The 22,150-nt window shown below is 37.7% G+C and overlaps 1 protein-coding gene across 2 annotated transcripts in view; it reads left to right on the top strand.

Annotated features, from left to right (window-relative positions):
• PDCD1LG2 (programmed cell death 1 ligand 2) overlaps positions 1–22,150 on the top strand; it is a 48,131-nt gene that overhangs the window by 6,781 nt on the left and 19,200 nt on the right. The window contains exons 2-4 of one of the 2 annotated variants that reach the window (XM_039882532.1): positions 5,194–5,262; positions 12,500–12,799; positions 19,510–19,779. In XM_039882532.1, the coding sequence (XP_039738466.1) occupies positions 5,208–5,262; positions 12,500–12,799; positions 19,510–19,779 (625 nt within the window). In that variant the 5' untranslated portion in view covers positions 5,194–5,207. Of the gene's footprint in view, positions 1–5,118; positions 5,263–12,499; positions 12,800–19,509; positions 19,780–22,150 lie in introns of both variants that reach the window. The other variant, XM_039882451.1, reaches the window with a different exon arrangement.

The raw sequence follows: 22,150 nt of genomic DNA, 5'->3' as shown, positions 1-22,150 counted from the left end.
AGCCAGTAGTCTCAGATTCCTGAGCATGACGCTAAATTGTCAAGTGTGCAAGCAAGCACTTACTCATTTGTCCATTATGAGGACCTAATAAAGTACAAAGAGCTCTCGTTTTAGCAGGAAAGACAGAAATGCAGCAAATTAACATACTAGGAATGAGTTAAGTGCTAACACTAGAAGTGAGTAGCAGATACAATTGAAGTAGAAGGAACAGCTTAAGACACTTCTGAAATTCTTATCCATTTGTGTTGAATGTGTAAGAATGTGAGGCTACTTAAGGAGATATTTAAGAGGCGATATTATTTTTTTAAGCACATGAAGAGATCGAGATAGAGAAAAAAATAAGATGAGATCGGATGTGAGAGATTAGAATTCTCAAAGAGTCCAGTCATCTGGCTATTACAGGAATCAGCATAAGAGATGGTAATGGCTCAGGCTGATATGGAAGTGGTGAGAAGTGGTCAGATTCCATATATATTTAAAGGAAGGGACTATAGGATTTGTTAATGAATCAGATACAGGTGAGAGAAGAAAATAGTTGAGGATGATGCCAAGGTTCTCTACCTCATCAAGCAGAAGATGGAGCAGAGGGAAGCAAAACTAGAGGGTAAAAATGGCAGTGAGGAGACTGTGCTATGGTATAAAGAGAAATGACAAGAAGCTGAATTAAGGCAATGGCAGTGGGATTTTGGAAAGAGGAAGTATCATCCAAGAAGTAGAATTAACAGAACTGGGGGATGGACTGGATTTGCAAGATGAGAGTTGAGTAGGTTTAAGATGACACCCACGATTCTGGCTCGAAGTAGGTGTTATTATTGTCATTATAGGCAAATGGGGCATAAAGAGTTTGCATAAACTGACCAAAGATTTAGAGGCTAATAATTTGTAGACCCAGGATTTGAACTTAGATGTTCTGGCTCTAGAGCTTGAGCTCTTAACCATTGCATGGGGCACAGTATTTCCAGAAGAAAGAAGGCCGCTGGTTGGAAAGTACCTTTACAACATTGTCTGTCTCTCAATTGACTCAAGCGGGCAGTGTGCAAGGGAAGTCCCTTTGGATGGGCAAGGAAGAAGGGGAAGTTAATGCCAGTGATGGGTGAGCTGAAAGTCCTTATTATATGCTATCCTTTTGTGCTCTAGAAATGAGAATGCTAGACTAGTACTAGGCTAGATATTATATGCTATCCTTTTGTGCTCTAGAAATGAGAATGCTAGACTAGTACTAGGCCTGCAGGTGCCACTTAAGATATCTTTTCTGGATACATCTGCATTTTTGATAAGAAAGAGGATCTTCAGGTCTAGCTAAGGTGTGCCTTGAGCATTTCTGGATAGAAAGCACTCGATTCTGTTCCCAGTTGTTACCTGCTGTAATATCTTCCTCCTTAAAATAAAAGCAAGGATACAGCCCACCGTGGACCTCGCCTTCTCTTCTAGCTATGGCCACATTTCTCATCTCCTTTTTTAGCATTCTTCTCTAAAAAATTGCCTATATTCTGTTGTCTTCCACATCTTTACCTCTTATTTTCTTTTGAATCCACACAGGCTTTCATTATCACCAAATCCACTGATACCGACTTAACCAGATTATCCATGAATTCCATACTGCTAAGTCTGACTCTCAGGAGCTTTTGGCTCACTGACCACTCCCTCTGTAACACTTTGTCTTAAACTCTAGGTTTTATTGTTATTTAGCTATGACTGTCATTGAAAAAATATTTTTTTTATACTCATAGATCCCAAAAGAAAAGAGCATGTCACACCACAGGGGCCATACAGGGATGCGCCAGAGTCAGACAGGAGACAGAGGGAGAAGGGGAAAATCTGGGCAGGAGCCTTTATTGTGGTTTGCACAGGAAGGAATGGGCAAAGTGGGTGAGCAGGCTTAGAATTGGCTAGATTGAATAATTTAGCAGGCTCTGGGACATAGGAGCTGTCCCTTACTGTCTGGGGTGATGAAAGGCAGGTGGGTAGTGGCACAGAGTTGAGAGTCCATTAAAGGTGGTTGGAGGTGTAAACTCTGGATTGGAATTGTTTAATCCTGGGAGGGCAATCCGTCCATGGTCAGCAAGACCCCAGATGTCAAAGCATTTGAATACAGAAAAATAAAGGACCTAGCTAATTTGCCTTTTTACTTTTCCTCTCAATCCTCTTTGCTAGTGGCCTCCCGCTCAAAAATCAATAAATGTTGGAATGCCCCTCATCTCAGTCCTTCGACGCTTTCTCTTCTCTTTCGCTCTTTAGGTGATGTCATGCAGCCCCATGGCTTTAAGTAATACTATATTTCGATGACTCCCAATTTCATATCTCTACCCCCAAACTCTAGACCACTTGTTACCTAACTGCCTACTAAACATTTTCGCTTGGATGTCTAATAGGCATCTCAAACAGACATATTCCAAACACAGTCCTTGATTTCTGCTCCCTAATCTGCTTCTCTCTCAGTCTTTTCTATTTTAATAAGTAGTACCTGCATTGCCCTAATGACACAATCCCCAAACCTAGAAATTTTCCTAGATTTTTCCTTTTCTTTTTAAATTAAGTTTATTGGGGTGACATTGTTTAATAAAATTATACAGGTTTCAAGTGTACAGTTCAATAATACAGTCATTTGTATATTACATTGTGTGTTCACCACCCAAAGTCAAATTTCCTTCTCTCACCATATATTTGACCCCTTTTACCCTTATCTACCACCCCATTTCCCCCCTTTCCTTCTGGTGACCACTAAACTGTTGTATGTGTCTATAGGTTTTTGTCTTGTCCATTTGTTACTTTCAGTTTTGTATCCCACATGTAAGTGAAATCATATGGTTTTCAACTTTTTCTGTCTGACTTATTTCACTTAGCATGATTATCTCAAGATCTATCTATGTTGTCAAAAATGGCAGGGTTTCATCTTTTCTTATGGCTGAATAATATTCCATTGTTCATATGTACCACATCTTCTTTATCCAGTTATCTATCAAAGAGCACTTTGGTTGTTTCCATGTCTTGACCATCGTGAATGATGCTGCAATGAACATTGGGGTGCATATATCTTTACAGACAAATGTTTTCAAAACTTTTAGGTAGAAACCCAGAAGAAGGATTGCTGAGTCATATGGTAATTCTATTCTTAGTTTTTTGAGGAACCTCCATACTGTTTTCCATAGCAGCTTTACCAATTTACATTCTCACTAGCAGTGTATGAGGATTCCTTTTTCCCCACAGCCTCTCCAATCCTTGTTAATACTTATCTTATTGATGAAAGTCATTCAAATAAGTGTGAGGTGGTATCTCATTGTGATTTTGCATTTCCCTAATAGCTAGTGAAGTTGAGCATCTTTTCATATGTCTGTTGGCTATTTGTATGTCTTCTTGGGAGAATTGTCTGGTCAGGTCCTCTGCCCATTTTTTTATTGGATTGTTTTTTGTTGTTGTTGAGTTGCATGAATTCTTTATATATTTTGGATATTAGCTCATTATCAGAGACTTTGTTTGAAATATCATCTCCCATTCAGTTGATTGCCTCTTTGTTTTGTTGATAGTTTCTTTTGTTGTGCAGAACCTTTTTAGTTTGATATAGTTCCATTTATTTATTTTTGCTTTTACTTGCCTTGCCTTTGAGGTCAAGTTCATAAAATCCTATCTAAATCAAAGGTCTATGAGTTTAGTATGTATGTTTTCTTCTATGCAATTTATTGTTTCAGGTCTTATATTTAGATCTTTGATCCATCTTGAGTTAATTTTGGCATATGGTGACAGATAGCAGTCTAGTTCCATTGTTCTGCATGTGGCTTTCCAATTTTCCCAGTACCATTTATCAAAGAGGCTTTCTTTTCTCTATTGTATATTTTTGGCTCCTTTGTCAAAAATTATTGACTCTATTACCCAAACAATAAATAGATTTAATGCAATCTCCATCAAAATACCAATGGCAGCTTTTGAAGAAATAGAACAAAAAATCATCAGATTTGTATGGAATCACAAAAGACCCCAAATAGGCAACACAATCCTGAGAAAAAAGAACAAAGCCAGAGGTATCACACTGCCTGACTTCAAATTATATTACAAAGCAACAATAATCAAAACGGCATGGTATTGGCAGAAAAACAGACGCACAGACTAATGGAACAGAATTGAGAGCCCATAAAAATTTAATAAATTTAAAGGACAAAGAAAAAAAATATGAAAAGCCTTGAACAGCCCACTTCTTACCTCCACTAGCCCTATTACTCTGATCCAAACTATCATCATCTCTGCAAAAACATTTCTCACTGATCATCCTGCTTCTAATCTAGCCCAACCCACTCTCTTTCCCAACAATAGTCTATTGTCTACACCAAAGCTGAGTCTTCTTTTAAAAGTGTAAATGAGATTATGTCATTCTCATCCATATCCTCCACTCGCTTTCCATTATATTCAGAGCAGCTCTTCTTTGACCTGGCTTAGATGTAATACAATTTTGAAAGCCTCTTGGAATACATAATAGCTGACAGCCATGTATCCTGTACTTTTGCCTTTAACCATGAGAAGTTCTTGGGTGGGAAAAAAACAGTGAACAAATGTAGGACCATAGGAGGTGGAGCAGGACTAAGGTTGGGCACCCACTCAACAAAGCCATTTCTCTGCTTTCCCTGTCTAAACCTTTTGGTAACAGGTAGTTCAGATATTGAGCAAACTTCGTCACAGCACTCAAAAGAGCTTCACTACTTTACCTGCGCAGTCAACTTATTAAGTATTTATTGAGAATCTAGCTCTGTTCTACTAAGCATTATGAGTATCTGACGCCCAGAGTTCTGGTCCAGCTGAAAGGGGTAGTGTGGGTTATTCGTTTGACAAACAAGATTGGTTTTCAGCGGTCTACTACTGAAACTATGGGGGGCTTCGTGGAAAAGATAAAGAGACACACCTAACCACCAGCGTGAATGATTCAGAGGACCGGTTCATAATCAGAAGAGGCCGTTAGTAAAGGAAGAAGAGCTTCTAATTTATATGGGTAAAGAATGTCTTGCTTCCTCTCACCCTATCTTCCCTTTCTTCTAGACAATCAATCTATATAACTTTTCTTCCCAGCTCCACTCTACCATAGTCCACCGCCTCACCCAAAGATTTGTTTATGAGTCATTTCCCTGTTTGCAGGAGCGAGCAAATCACCAAATTCTGAGACCCAGCAACATTTCAGAAGGCCCTGAGACTTTCAATTTTCTCGTTCAGATCCGGTACAGAATATGTTCCTCCTACTGCTAATTTTCAGCCTAGGAATGCAGCTTCAACAGACAGCAGGTAAGAACGAACAAAGGGAGGGGCCTGAGAAAAAGGAACAGTTGATGGTCCCTACCTGAAGCCAAAGATGAGGATGTGGTTTTTAGGATGAAGTTTTTCTTTGAGAGGTAATGTGATTACTGGCTGTTCAAGCATATGTCTCCCTCATTAAAGAGTTTTAATTTCAAAGATTTTTTATAAAGGTTACCTGAGAAAGAAAGAAAGAAAAAGAAAACAACTAACAGATCTAAAGATCAGTTTGGAGAGGGGAAGAGACCTGGGATGAGGATAAAAAGGAAAATCTATTTAGCATGTTTACTAGGTTTTTTTAAATAAGAAGTATGCATTTACTTGCATATTAAAAGAAATCTACAAGAGATATTACTTGTATAATTAAAATATAATTTTTAAAGTGTAAGTATCTTTTAAAAAGCACATGAGAATAATCAGGCTACAGCATCCAGTGCCCAAAGGGAGCCATGGCTATCAGGGTGACCAAACTGATGACCTCACTTCTCTAATTGTTCTTGTGCATGCCTAGACCTGCACTCTTCATTAAAAAGAGAGGAGAAAAAAGATATACAAATTAGATCAATATAGTTCCTTATTACCCTTTCTGTGTAAATTTCTATTTTAAAATTTTAAAAATGATGCTCTTAGCAGAACTGCTAGTCATTGCAAAACAAAAAACAAAATAACAAAATAACCCAAAGCCCATCAACAAGAGAATGCATACCTTGTATTCGTAGAATAGAGTATTATACAGCATGCAAATAAATTAATTACAAAAGCATGCAACTGCATCTAGGAATTTTATCAGCATAATGTTGAGGGAAAAACAAAAAATCAAGCACAGAGGATGACATAAGTACAGTGTCCTTTTAATAAACAATATGTTGCTTAAGCATACATGTATATATGATAAAGCTAAAAAATAAGCAAGAGAATGCTAAATACAATATTTAGGATGTTGATTACCTTTGGCGGAGGCAGTAGATATATATCATTTGTAATGTTCCAGTTCTTAGGGTAGGTGGTAGGTTTTAGTAAGCACTGATAAGTATATCTTCATTGTACTTAATTTAATATCTTAAATTATTTCTGCATTAAAGATTCAAATGCAGAAATAATTTAAGTAATTAAATTTAAAATAATTAATTTTAAATCAGTAAAATTTATTTTTTTGTAAAAACATCCATGAATTTTGACAAATGCGTAGTCATATAACCACCACCAAAATCAAGATCCAGAACAGTTCTATCACTTGCCAAACCAACCAACAAAGAAAAAAAACCTCCTCTAACTTTTAAGCTCAGGCACACACTATTCTCTGTCATATAGTTTTAACTTTTCCAGAGTCATAAATGGGTTCATCCATTAGATACTCTTTTTGTCTGGCTTCTTTCACTTAGCATAATGCATTTGAGATTCATCCATATTGTCATATGTATCAATAGTTCATTACTTTTTTTGGTTGAGTGGTATTCCACTGTATGTATGTACCACATTTTGTTTATTCATTCCCCAGTTTAGGGACTTTTGTTTCTTATTTTTGGCAATACAAATGAAATTGCTGTAAACATTTGTGTATAAGTTTTTGTGGGAACATAGATTTTCATTTCACTTGGGTAAAAATCTAGGAGTTGGATTGCTGGGTCATATGGTAACCTGATAAGGCACCATCAAACGTTTCCATAGGTCTATACCATTTTGGCATTCCTGTCAACAAAGCATGAGAGTTCCAATTATTCCACATCCTTGCCAGCACTTGATATTGACTTTGTTGTTTTCTTTTTTTAAGTTATTCTAAAAGCGTGGAAGTATCTCATTTGGTTTTAAATTGCATTTCCCAATATCTAGTGATGATAAGCATATTTTCATATGCCTATTGGCCATCTTCTTTTGTGAAGTGTGCATTCAAATCATTTGACCAGTTTTAATTGGGTTGTTTATTTTTTTTATTATTGTTTTGAGAGTTCTTTGTAATTTTGGATATAAGTCCTTTATCAACTATGTGATATGCAAATATCTTCTCCCAGTCTGCAGCTCATCTTTTCATCTTTTAACAATGTCTTTTGCAGAGCAAAAAATTTAATTTGATGAAGTTCAGTTTTTCAGTATTTCTTTTTTGGATTGTGCTTTTGGTATCATACCTAAGAACTCTTTGTTTCAGCCAAGCTCCAAAAGACTTTCTTCTCTGTTTTCTTCTAAATATTTTATAGTTGTACATTTTACATTTAGGTTTATAATCCATCTTGAATAAATTTTTATATAAGATGTGTTGAGGCTTTTTTTTTTTTTTTTGCATATGGACATCCAGATGCTCCAGTCTCATTTGTTGAAAAAACTATACTTTTTCCATTGAATTGCCTGTGCACCTTTGTCAAAAATCAATTGACCATATTTGTGTGGGTCTATTTCTTGACTCTCCATTTTGTTCTGTTGATCGATGTGTATATCCTTCCACATATATATATATATACTCTTTTATTATTGTAGCACTATAGTTCACTTTTTTTCTTATAGTTTCGTTTCAAAACTTTACATCTTATAACCCAGACACATTTAAGGAGAAATATTTATTTTTGTATTTTGTCATGTTTGGAGGAAAAAGTTACTCCAGTCTCACCCTTTTCATTGATGTTTCCTTCTTCATCCTCCAAAGATGGATAAAAACCGGGAGGTGAGGGGCACATAACCATGGTGATGCTTGAGGTGACTCTGGGGCAGGGACCACAACCTGGGTCACTCCACTTACCCTATCTTTGGCCTCCAAAACTACTTCTGCTGACCCCTGAGGTATACAAAGCAAAAGAATCAGGTTGGGAAAAAGATTTCTAGGAGACAAAAAGTCTCCATACTGTGTTTCTACAAAGAGAAGTGCATGGGTCCTCTTAGAGCACCTCGTCAGTGCCAAGAGCAAGCTTCTATCTTAAACCAGAAACTAGAGTTTTCTGAAAACTGTGTCTGTCTAAAGCAGCCCCTACCTTTCAAGTACATTAGTTGGAAATCAGAACAAAATTAAAGTTCTGTTGTTAAATGGAAAAAAAGTATAAAATTAGTTTAAAGAGGAAACTATCTTGGGAGGTAATGCAAATAATTTATTTTGTGTTTCCTGGAGATGCGACAGGTGCTTATTCTCACTGATGCCTGCTTGCAAATAAAATGCAAAGTTATCCCCAAGAACTTTCAAAAAGTCTTCAGCATTATAGATGTACCCTAATCCTCTATATGTTTAACTGGATTACATAGATTTTTATCTTTTGTTTTAAAATGTTTACTTAATGAACCAATACAATATTGAAGTATATATAATTACATAATTTTTAAAAAAGCTTCAGGATTACTCAAGGCAGTTGCTTTAATTTGTCTAAAGAACATGCATGTATGAATTTTTCATGCCCTGGCCAAGTCCTTTACCCTTTAATTTAATCAAGAGGCAGAAATGAATGGGAAAACCTGTTTTGTCTGCTTAATTTTGTAGTCATGGAAACTTTCCAATTTTTTCCCTTGTCTGACAACTTCGGGAGTTCAATGCTAGGTTGAAGCTTAATTTAATAACCATATGGCATATTTCTCTGTCTATAAAATAGGGATAGTAACTCTTACCTTATAGAATTTTGGGAACATTACATGAGATGGTGATGTAAAGGTTAGTCCAGTGTCTGGCTCATTGTGCTTAATAAATGTTAACTATTACTCTACTTCCCATTAACAGTTCAAATGCAAACCAGTGTTATAACTCTGCTTGTCAGATGTTAATGTGCATACAAATCACTCCAATGATGTTAAGATGCAGATTCTGCTTCTCTAGGTCTAGGGCAGGGCCTGACATTCTGCATTCTTAACTAGCTCCTAGGTGAAGCTGAGGACAATGCTTTGAATGGCAGGATGATAAAATATGTTTGCAAGTGCCAGAACATAAAGTCATAGCCAATAGTTTTCAATGTTCTTTGCACATTAGAAGCTTCCAAGAAAATTTTCAAAAATGATGCTGGCCTCACAAAAGAATTAGAATTTAATTTTAAAGGATCCTTAGGCATTAGTATGTTGAAAAGCCTTCCCAAATAACAACTAATCTTCCAGTTATTCAGAGCTACTCAGATACATGATTCATGTTTCCTAATCACTCTTTTCTCTCATGAACATTAGCTGGAAAATGTAACCTGTCTGAGAGGTAGTATACTTTATGCCTACAATCCTTGTACACATACACTCTGTACAAGGCAGTGGAGGGAAGCAAGCAAAAATGGATTTTTGTCAAAGACCCAGACAGTAAAGAGGGGAGTTCTGCTATATCTTATGGGGAATTCCAGAGGAAGTTACAGGCGTTCCCTCTCATGAGAAGAAAGCATAAGTGTGATAAATAAATTTGTTAAATAAATTCAATAGATGTTACACCCAAAGTCCTCTAATTCTTGTTATACCTCAGAGTCAACAACTAACTTTCTTTGCAAGCCCTATTCTCTCCCTTGTTTCCTGTTTTATCATGTGTAATAAAATAAGAAAAGGAAGTACCACGCAGGGAGTAAAAGTAGCATAAATTCATGAACGTGTCACATAGGAAAAGGTTAATAGATATTTGGTAAATGAATAAATATCATCCTTCAGGACAGAGCAGATTTGGTATCAGGTGGCTCTGTCTTAGTTATAAGAGGACTTCATAACTCAAGTATTTGAAGATGATTCCCTTCATAAAGGGATCTCTACCTTTAAGAGGGTTCTATTATAGAGACTCAGGTGAAAATTACAACAAGTGTTCATTGAATTCCAGAAGGTAGAATCATACAGGAAGTTTGGAAGTATGGCATCACTTTTCACATATATCATTCCAGAGTCTTCTCAACCTAGCCACGCAAATGCAGGTGTAATTAGCATTCTTTTACACAGAAGCACTCATTTAATCACACTGACCCCACCCACAAAAGAATCCTGGGTAGATATAATACATTTCTGTGCCATAGATCTCTTTTAGAAAAGCACATTAATGTTCTAGTCATTGTTAAAACAAAGGTTGAAGGCAAGATGTAAATTTGTCAGTTGTTTTTTATAAATCTCGGGTTTATGTATAGCACTTACCATCAAGTGTGCTTGTGATGATCAAGAATGCCAATTTGTGTGATCTTGAGCAAGTTGCATTTTGATGAAAGGAAAATGAGGGTATGATTAGGTTCATTCTTTCTCTCTCTCCCTCTTTCTGTTATTTATTTGCCAAAACCTTAACTAGAACTTAGTATGTGCTAGGCGCTGGAGATACCAGAACAAACTCAACCTGGTCACAGCCTTCAAAGACTTGTAGGATAATAGGAAGAAAACCTCGAGTCAGAAGAGAATTGCAATGAGAATCAGTTAAACAACAGAAAATCCAAAATTTACTTACACTGTGAAATCTGATAGCTAGAATGGTCAGGGAATGAGCTTTCCTGGTTAATAAAATATCGTGATTAATAAAGATTGGCCATGCATTTTCCATGTATGGACTATATGGACTACCACTTTCCCAAGAAATAAAACATACAAAAGAAAGGAACTAATGTTTGCTGACAACCCACAACCGGTCAAAACAAGCTACTGCACGTGTGCCATTTCTCTTAGTTTTCACCACAATCCCAAGACGTAGATGCTAACCTTGTACCTTGACAGATAAGGAGACTCATAGATGTTAAATGATATGATCAAGATTAATCTCAATACAGTCAGAATTTGAACCCAGGTTAATTTGTCACTAAATCCAATGCTCTTTTCATACTATGTTTTATATAGAAATGACTCTTTGAATAGCATATGCTTTGAAACCCCCTCAAATATTTATCAAATGGTTGGTTTGACTGATTAATGAATGAATGAATGAAGCAAGCTCTACTCAAGAAATTTGATCTATTTTGTCATGATTCAGAAACTACTTCGAGATCTCACTACACTTCAGTCGTAATGAATAACCATTCATTAATGATGGAAGCAGCATAATTTTGTACCATTTCTCACACTTTATTTGTACATTCACTCTTTCATTAGTTTTGCCATGTTTGACTACACTTTATGCTATCGTTTTTATAAAATTCTTAAATCAACTCAGCTTTTATTTTTCGAACAAAATGGTATACCCTGTGGTAAATGGAAAACCAGCATCACTGGTACTGGTAAATAGAGGAGTGAGCAAAAATAAATGCAATTAAAGTAAAGCGGTGTTGTTAAAATCTACTCAGATACTGTTTTCTGCCTGGGAGCTTCCTGTTTTGTTAAAAGGAAAAATATCCGTTGTTAGAGGTGTGAATCCGGTTGAAAATTATATGTAATTTGAAGGATTGACTAGAATTGAAGAGGGAATAAATTCCTCTCTGAATAATCTAACTCCTTTTAGGCCTTGAATCTGCCCTACCTAAAATCATTTTGTATACTTCTGGTGGTGTGTCCTCACATTTGGGGAAACACTGCTTCAGTAGAAACTACAGATTTTGAAACCAGACACATGACTGGCTCAGAATTTTAACTTTACTGGATGTCCTGAAGCAAACCTCTGTGAGCCAGTTTCCTCAACTATAAAACAGTAATTATAATACATATTTCATGGTCATATTTTCAGGATTAAATGATATAATTATAAAGAACAGCAGAGTGCCTGGTACATAGTAGGTATACACTTAATATTAGTTCCATTCTTTGTTCCCCTTGTTGATAGAAAAGAAGAAGCTTCTACAATGGGCTTGTATGGTGCGGTGGTTAAGAGCAACTGGGATTTAGCAATACTGGGTTTGACACTGGCTATGCAATCATAGGCAAGTTGCTTAACTTTTCTGTGTATCGGTTTCATTTTCTAAAAATGAAGGTGGTCCTACCTTGCTGGTTTCCTAGGAAGGCTAACTGAGAACATGTATTAGCAGAGGCCTAACACATAGTAAGAACTCAACACGTGATAATTATTATTACTATCACTGATGAGAGGAGGTAGTATTTTGCAGAGAAAGATGTAATTTGATCCATATGAGTAAAATAAACCTTGGTAATAGGTGGCAGGAGAGCTATCACCTGCACAGCTGGGGAGTGTTGAGAGGAGAAAACTACCTCAGAGCAGTAGATCAAGAATTCTACTCTTGTCCAGACTGGAGGGGGAAAGGAGAGAAAGGAGCCCAAACTAATGCCCAGATAGTGACAGGTATTTCCTGGAAAACGGGGGAAGGGTGAGTCCCCTCAGCCCCAGCTCTGTACAGAACTAAAATTTGAAGGCATACAATGGGAGACTGTCTCATTTTCTGTTCAGCTTTATTCACAGTGACAGTCCCTAAAGAACTGTACATGGTAGACCATGGCAGCAATGTGACCCTGGAGTGTGATTTTGAGACTGAAGGTCATGTGGAATTTGGACATGTAAAAGCCAGTTTGCAAAATGTGGAAAATGAGACCTCCTTACACAGTGCCACTCTTCTGGAGGAGCAGCTGCCCCTGGGGAAAGCCTTATTCCACTTCCCTCGAGTTCAAGTGAGAGATGAAGGACAGTACCGCTGCGTGATCATCTATAAGGGCGCCTGGGACTTCAAGTACCTGACTCTAAAAGTCAAAGGTGAGTAGTTCCCGTGGAGGCATTTCTCCAACACAGGACCTAAAGTGAGCTCAAGCAAAAGCTGGGAGGATGGTTATAAGGAGACAGAGCTATCTCAGAGAAAAGAAAAAGCACCTGTTCAGAAATATTTTTTGACATCTGAGTATAAAGCAGCTGAGGTAAGGGTAATTTTGGGTAGGAGTTGCAGGAATAAACGGGTCTAGAGGAAGCCAGGAAATGAGACCATGAAAAGTGGGAGGGTGCCAAAGATAGCCTGTGCCTCATTCACAGTTCCTCAGAGTAAGAACATTAAGTTGATTATTGAGCTACTCTTTCAGAATAGCTTATTCCTCTAGTCTAGAGCTTTTTAAACCATGGTTTGCCATCCAAAAATAGATTAAAATATCAGTTTAGTGAGCAGTAACCAAGTAGGTGTTTTGCTCCCAATAAAATGAATGAACAACATAAATAGGATACAATATGTCAGAGGGTATCCTATAGTAGGGCTGACTATTGTTTTGTGAAACTCTTTAGAGGGTGTGTGTGTTGGCTCATGGTGTAAAATATTTTTTCTTATTCTGAGTCAGTCTAAAAAAATTAGGAAAGCACTACTCTAGTCCAAACCTCATCTATTGCAGATGAAGCAGTAGAAGTCCAGAGAAGTAAAGTGGGTGGCCTCAAGGAGCCCAGTTAAGTCAATAGCTGTCCCCATTCCTCTGGGTTCAGGGTTCTCTCCACCACGATATGAGCGAAGACCCCAAATCTGAAGAGAATCTTCAGGTTCTATTTGTTCTAGGAAAGATCATTTGGGAAAGACATGTAACAGCTATAAAAAATATATTTGACTCTGTTAATTGACTTGTGTTCTTTAGTCTTCATTGACTGTTCTGAGTTAAACTATGCAGATTTTTCTCTGCCTCTTCTTGATTTCCCATTAGGCCTCTGTTCTTTCTTCTGGAGGGTCTGTGGAGTTTGGTCCTAAAGACTAGTCAGTAACCTCGGCAACAATGATATGACTTTATGATCTGGCACAAAGGACAAATTAAAAGACATGAGAGTAAATATTGTTTTTACCTGTGATCTTGGGCAGGTTATTTCATCTTTCATAATCTCAAATAAAAAAACTTCTTATTTATAAAAGAATAACAATAGTAGCACCTACCACATAGGATTATTGTAAAAATTAAAATAGATAATGAACAAAAAGAACTGAGCATGGTGCCTGGCGTATGATACAATGAGTGTCCAGAGATTTGATTCAAAGACCCTCAGTTATGACAGAGCCAGTGACCTCCTCATACCTCAACTATCCATGAGTCATCAGGAAAGCCTTGAGCCTGGATGTAGCAGCCTTCTGTCTTTACCACACTTTTACATCTAGGCACCAACTGGGAGGAACTTCAATACATTGAAGTTAGTCTGAGTTCAATTAATGGGACGAGAGAGGACTTTACATTCTCAGGATCCCCTAATGTACTCTGGTACCTACACCCCCAAATAACTGTCCCTATGTTGGTTGATCTCTATTTAAATGCGGTAATGCATCTAGGGTCTTTGGGCAATTTGGGGCCAGTCATCCCAATTTTTCTCTGTGGTTGAGGACTGCTGCTCATACCAAGAAAGGCACTCTGTCTGCTTCCTTACCTAGACAGGGATGGCTCAGATGTGGAGAAGATTTATTCTTTAAATCTTAATTAATTAATTCCTTAGATCATTAATGGTCTTCAAACTATATGAGATATATGGAGTATATGGGGACCACAAAGATGTTCTAAGGAATGCATGGGCACAGGTCGTTTTAGAAAATGAGTTTCTAGATCTTCCCCAAGTACTTTTTCCCCAAACTGAGTGTGCCTGAGAATGTGCCTTCCAGGCAAAGCTCTTGGGGTTCCCCTAGAACACTTCCTCTTTTATTATTGCATTCTCCTACTTCATAAAAAGCTACCTGTCACCCGTCATAAATGCAGTGCATTGCCCAGCGGTGTGCAAACCTCCACAGTCCTCAACAAGAAAGCGATTGGAAATATTGATAACTTATCAAACTGTAATGACTACCAAATCCTTTTGCAAATCAGGAAGTATCAAATCTCTGTTTCCAACAAAATTGAAGGAGGCCCCAATAGAACTAATAGCTGACAATAAAAGGTGAAGTAATTTTTGCTATATGAATCAAAGCTTTCAAAGAATAAAATGGCATTACTGTAACAAGACTGCTTCTGTCCCCACCAACTTATTCATATGAGCAAGATTCCTTAGCCCTTATAGCTACAACCTGGGAACAGGGAGGCAAATCAGCAGTTAACAATAGCAAGAAGCTGCTACCACCGCTGGGCTGGAGGGAAAGAGAGAGGCAGGGTTAACAGAGCCCAGAGGCCAGAGTCATATGACAGACACTGGAACCCCAGTGGGCCTATCCAGGGGTAGTTGGAGCCAGGGAAGAGATGTGGCTGTTGCTGGAGAGGCCATTATAGCATAGAGCATGAGAGAGAAATACCCTAACTTTTTCCTTCCTCCGGCCCTCTAATCTTCCCACCATGTTCCTATTGGCCTTGAAGAGCCTGGAATACACAACCTACATGCATCAGTCTTGCTGCGGTACAAAACAGAAAAGAAAAATTGAAGAATAGATCTGAGGACAAACAGACCCAGCACACAGCTTATGTACAAAGAAATAAAATGTGGGTTGAATAATGGTATAGTTAACTGGATCTATAGCAAACTGAACAACTAGGGTGACTGACAGCTAATCTAGCTGTGCAGTAGATCGTTCGTTTAACAAAATTGATTTTATGACCTTAGGCTGCATTAAAACCCTGTGTTGGGCCAAAAGTGTGCTCAGCCCATAGGAGGGAATTATACTTTAGTTAGTATCTAGAATATAGGTTATGTTAAATTGGCCCCAAAAAGTGAATCCAAAGACTGGCATCTAGAACTGGGTCTGACAACTATGTGTCCTGTGAGGAATGATTGAAGAAAGTAGGCATGTTTTATCTATAGGTGAAAAGATTATATGGAGTCTTGCCAGTTATCTTCAAATACCTGAAGGGTTGCCTTGTCCTATGGAAGAGCTAATAATAATTACTATTATTGTATAATAGTATTACTACTACTATTAATTAAATATTAATAATAATTACTATTATATAACAGTATTACTATATTATTATATAATATTATATTTTATATATTATTATATTATATAATATTATATTATTATATAATAGTAATATATAATATTACTAACACTAATTGAGTATTTATTATGTTCTAGGCATCTAACTCATTTAATCATCCTAACACCGCTGTTAAGGAAACATATTACACCTATTTTATAAATGAAAAATCTGAAGGCTCAACAGGTCATATAACCAGTTGTTGGCTCAAGCCTGGTCAAACCTTTCAGACTCTGAAGCCCAAACTTTTCAGACTCTTAGCTACTTTGCTTACCGTATGTTGTTTTACTAAATCAGACAAGTACTCACAGTTGACACTACATGAGGCAAAATTTGACTTGGCGTAAAGATGATTTTCCCAATGAAAGTTTAACTTTCTTATTGTCTAATCATAGCAGTGACTACTTCTGGAAGTAAGGGCTTCCATTCATAGATGTATTTAACCAAAAGTTAGTATCTAGCAGGTTACTAACATCAGAAAAGAAGTATTATTAAAGATAAAAAGGGACATTTCACAATGATAAAAATCAATTTGACAGGAACACATAATAATTCTAAATGTGTGTACATTTAACAACATAGCTTCAAAATATACAAAACAAAAATTGATAGGCCTGAAAGGAGAAATAAACACATCCACAATCATATTTGGACATTTCAACTAATCTCTATTACAACTGATAGAACAAACAAAAAATAGAAGAGTTGAACAACACAGTTAGCCATCTTGACCTAAAAGACATATATAAAACTTATACCCGACAATTGCAGAATACACATTATTTCTAAGTGTATGTGAAACATTCATCAAGATAGTTACCTAGCAAAATCGCTGCAGCAGATATTTCTTAGTGAGCAGGAAGTAGAGCTTGTTGAATTTTAAGATCACCTCTGAAATTCTAAAAATTTACTCATCTTTTCCTAAGAATATCACCCTCAGTCCTGCTTCCCCATTGTGTGAGGCTGATAATGACACCTTTCTAGCTACTTCCCAAATACAAAAGAGGCTGTGAAGATGTCTTTAATGCTATATAAACGTAGATGTGGGCTCCTGTCCCTTCCCCAAACCTTGCCGATTTCTTTTAGTTGAAGGTCTCTCCCATGAGCTCCCTCATTTATATATCTCCCAAGCCAAAGCCTCAGCCCAGCTTCTGATTCCTGGCCCTTCTACCTCTGGAATCGCCTATCAACTTGGCCACCAAAATCAGTTTTTTGTTTTGTTTTGTTTTTTTGTCCCAAGCTACCCTGTGGGAGCAAGCTAGACCTTCACCCATAACACTACTCCTATAAATCCATTTGTTCTCCACCTTCCCCAGAGACTCCAGAGCTTCAGAAATAGCTTACAATATGATAGGATAAACTGATTACAAGAGGACATTGCACCAAGGGGAAAAAAGTATAGGTAAATAACATAAAACAAAAGACAGAGTACTCAGAATGCTTGACTGAGGTACTTTTTGATTTCTAGAAGTAGACCAAAATTTGGCTCCAAGGAAACTGGCAAGTCTAACTAGTTCAAGTCCTTCAGTAGGCTGGTTCAGAACCTGATTCTCCTCATGTACTAGTTCTGGGTACTCCTAAGTCTCCCTGGAAAACACATCCCTATTTTATGTTGCTCCATCCCCAGACTTTTGGAATTACATACAGAATCATTTTTTTTTTTTTATTATTCCAATGCAGAATTCAGAATACTATAGCCATGAAGGGCATGAGTCCTCCCCAGCCACACCAGATTACAGTTTTTTTTTAAAAATTTTACAAAATAAGATATGAATTTTACCTACCTCCTAGGGTCCTTGTATGGTTTAAATGAGATAATATATGTTAAGGGAATAGAACCAGGTTTTAGAGCCACTCGTCCCTGCTCCTCTCCAAGTTCTGGATTAAGTGGGCTATATACACAATAATCAATACCAAATGGGAAAGGAACTCTATTTTTTTTAATTAGTTATTGGATGAGCACATGATTTTCCCCTTTCCCTTCTCTTGATTTGGGGGCTTCTCTGGTGATTTACACTGCGGAATATGACTTAGAATAGGGACCTCCTGTTTCTTGTTCCCTCATCTTAACCTGAGGGTCCAGGTTTGCAGATCAGACCCTAAAATCACTCATCTATCCAGACTCATGGATAAGAAAATCTGTCCCACCCAGTCACAAACAGAAACTGGAATACTGTGAGATGGGAAGATGTCAGAGCTTTTTGAAGCAGGCAAGCAGGCCGATAGGCCCAGCTGAGTATGCTTTACTGCACCAAGAACTTCAACAGAGGGTCACAGGTTTTTAACAGCATTTGAAGGTGCAGTCACCCTGCTCTCCAGTGAACTTGACCCAGTGAGTGTGTTTGGCTAAAACTAATCAAAATAGTAACTCATAATATAAAGACACACAGGGGAGGTGCTCAAGGGGCAAAAACTATGGAGAGAGGCATGAACATTCCTCCCTCCTCTACAGTACGTAAAAGCAAATGGCATGAAGCTCAGCACCCAGAAAACACTTAGTAAATCATACATATTTGATGTTTTCCACGTGGCTGTTATCATTATTTAATATAAAATCGCTTTTCACAAAATATGTGCCCATTTATACTCCTCCCAACAATTTAAGAAAAAAAGTTTAATCATACCTGTACCACATATCTATCTTTACTGCAAAGATTGTATTGAAATTCTATTTCTTAAGGAATATTTTCTACTTAATGAAAACTAATGTTCACTTTCCCTTCCCTTCACCAGAAGTCAACAGGTTACTTTCCACATTCTCTGGTATCTACCTACATATGTTGTTAGTTCTTATTTATTTTTAGCTCTAAGAGAGATGGACAATTTGTTTTTGTACCTTTGTTCTCAGTGTCACTCGTGTTTATTTTAGATCTGTTTTTCGGAGGGCAAGGATTAATCTGATTAATTCATTTAGCATACACTGCACAGAATAGTGTGTGTGCGTGTGTGCGTGCTTGTGCATACACTAGAGAAGAGAATTAAAGAATACATATACTCAATTTTTGACTATTTATAGACAGAATCTTGGTCTTCATTTTTTTCCCTCCTAATATCAGGGAATAGAAGAAAGGGAGAAGTAGAAAAAAGGTGTTAGAAAAAACTCTGAATAAAGTGAGGTCTAGGGATTAGTTAGTAATTTTATTTATCCATCTTCTCTCTTTTCTCTAGTCCTCACTTGTGAGATAATTTACAGTAATATAAGAAGCCAGAGAGTGTGGTGGCATAAAACACTATTGAGAGTCGGAATCAAACTTCCAACGTGCAAATATTGGCTCCACCAGTTAATAGCCCTGTTACTCTGAGCAAAATACTAAATCTCTTCAGTTACCTCCAACAAAAATTGAGAATATCAACAATGCTATTTTTGTTGTAAGAATTAAATAATTCAATAATAAAATAGCATGATATTTTGGACAGAGGAAATTGTGTAAAAAATTAAAGCCATTATTACTTAATATTGATAATGATCATTTTATTCATTTCATATGGCACTGAGTACAGAGCTCTACAGGAATCAGAAAAGAACGACTTATTTCTATTTCTTCTTCTATTGTCCAGCTTCCTACAAGAAAATAAACACTTATATCCTTAAGGTCCCAGGGACAGACGAGGTAGAGCTCACCTGCCAGGCTGAAGGTTATCCCCTGGCAGAAGTGTCCTGGCCAAATATCAGTGTTTCTGCCAACACAAGCCACATGAAGACCTCTGAAGGCCTCTACCAGGTCACTAGTGTTCTGCGCCTAAAGCCACACCCTGGCAGAAACTTCAGCTGTGAGTTCTGGAATGCTAATTTGAAGGAACTTACTTCAGCCATCATCGACCCTCAAGGTAAGAGTTGCCCGCCCTTCCTCGCTCTGTCAGTCAGGGTTCAGGCAAGAAACATACTCAGAATGAGTAGTTTGAGAAGAGTGTAATAAAGGGACCATTTATAAAGTTGTGATCAGAATTTGGAGAAACTACTAAGGATAGTGAAGGACCCTGGGGCTTCAACAATGGGGGATCAACTATCGCTATTGGAGAGGTTACTAAAATCTGGAGAAGGGAGCTGTAAGGAAAGCACCACTTGACAGGAGGTGTGCCCTCCAGCAGAGGAATGCTGCCACCTGCAGCAATTCAAAAGAGCAGAAGGTGGGTGAATGAATACTTCAACCTCATTCTCCTACCACCCTCTAATCTCCCGCTGTTGCCTCCCATTGGCTAAACCCGGCTGGAAGTAGGGGAACAGGGTAGTCCACTAATATGTTCCACAAAGATCAACTTATCAGAGCTCAGACAGAAATGTAGAGAATAGATGAAATGTAGAGAAGAGGAAACAGAAAATATCTAGCACAAAAGCTAATCACTATGTCTCAGGCACTATGCCTTGAGTCAGCAGGATGAGTATTACTTTGCTGGCTTTGCTGCCAGTCAGATGGTTTGGGAAGTTCACAGAAAACCTGGCCTCAAAAAAAAAAAAAAAAAAAATCTCCCAAAGCTTTTGCTGGTTATGCTGAATCGCGTACTTTAGAACTTCATACACCAGCAAAATTTCAAACAATTTTGGAAGTCTGACAATATTTCTTTTGCCAAGTAAGAACACTAATTTGCCAAATAAGAGGAATTAACATGTAGTATTATTTCATAAGAGACAAGTCATTTTATCACCAAGCGCTTAAGTTTCCTGTTACTCCTGTAACAAATTACCACAAACTTTGTGGGCTTAAAACAACATAAACTTATTAGCTTACATTTCTGGAGGTCAGAAGTCCAAAACAGGCCTCACTAAGCTCAAATCAAAGTGTCGACAGGGTAGCAGAGGCTCTAAGGGAGAATTCATTTTCTTGATTTTTCCAGTTTCTAGAGGCCACTTGCATTCTTAGGCTCATGAACTCTTCTCCACTTTCAAAGCCAGAAACTGCATTTCTCAGACCTCTGCTTCTGTTGTCACATCTCTTCTTTAGCTCTCCTGCCTTCTTCTTCCACCTTTTAGAGACCCTTGTGACTACGCTAGATGCCTTCCCCCGACTTCAACTCGATAATTCAGGATGATTTTCCCAGTTCAAGGTCCTTAATATAATCACATCTACAAAACCGGTTTGCAATGTAGGGTAACCCATTCACAGGTTTCGGGGATTAGACCATGGGCATCTTGGAGGGGAAACATTTCTGCTACCATTCAAGTAAAGGATGTAATCTCAGAATAAAGGATAGTCCCTACTACTGATTAAATTTGACTTTATAGAAAATTCACTATGTTGTCATTTTGTTCACCTTTTGTCCTTTGTCTTAGACAAAACAGAGCCTATAATGACTTATTGGCATGTGGGTATTTGGGTGGTGATCCCAAGGAGCAGAGGTGAGAGGTTTAGGAAATTAAGACAGGAAATTAAGACAGGAAAGAAAGAAAACAAATATAGGGGTATTTGATCAAAGTTGTTGATGTGGGCAACAGGAACTCAAATATGCAAGGACCTCCTAAGATGTTTACTCGAAAGACTTCAGGTGGAGGGACTAATCGTGAGCTTTCACCCTCAGTGATTGACAGCTATCCCCAGAAGTATTAACTCCCTTCCACTATGAGCTGTGCATGCATGTGGACTGAGTAAGCTCCCCATAGCCATTTATAGCAACAGAATCATCCCAGGGCAGAAAAAGCAAGTATAAGCTTGACATGAATCACTTACCATGAAGTGAGTCAAAGCCCAACCAGAATTCTACCTAATCCATGTCTGAAATCCAAGGTGAAGCTGAGAGGAAGTGAGGCAGGACTACAATAGTGTATCACTGGCACAGCTGAAGTCCACTCATATTTACTCAACTGTTCTTTCTTATATGGGATTTCCTGCTTGGTTGAGTGTAGGCCAGTACTTTGGATGGAATGTGGTTTTCTAGAAGGACACTTATATAAAGATCTCCACAGAGAAATAGGGACCTGGGTAAGATGAATTTAGAAATAACTAGAATCTACCCATTGCACCACTGATCATATCAGTGTTTTCCTTCATGGTAGAGAAGTAGAAGGGCAGACTGATAATTTCTCTGGAAGCCTTGAGGCTATGAGAAGATAAGAGCAAAGTAAGGTGGTCCCTCTCTCTTTTTCTAGGAGCCAGCATAGCTGACTGAATAGTCAACAGTTGTGGGAGAGGCCTATCAGGTCTGCATTAAAGCTTGGGATCTCCTAGGCTATCACTCATGAATGCAACTGCCAAGGAGAGGGAGA

Source organism: Pteropus medius, unplaced genomic scaffold (assembly GCF_902729225.1).
Source record: "Pteropus medius unplaced genomic scaffold, Ma_sr-lr_union100, whole genome shotgun sequence".
Taxonomy (NCBI): domain Eukaryota; kingdom Metazoa; phylum Chordata; class Mammalia; order Chiroptera; family Pteropodidae; genus Pteropus; species Pteropus medius.
Note: the sequence above shows the minus strand (reverse complement) of the source record. Positions and strands in the feature narration are given on the sequence as shown.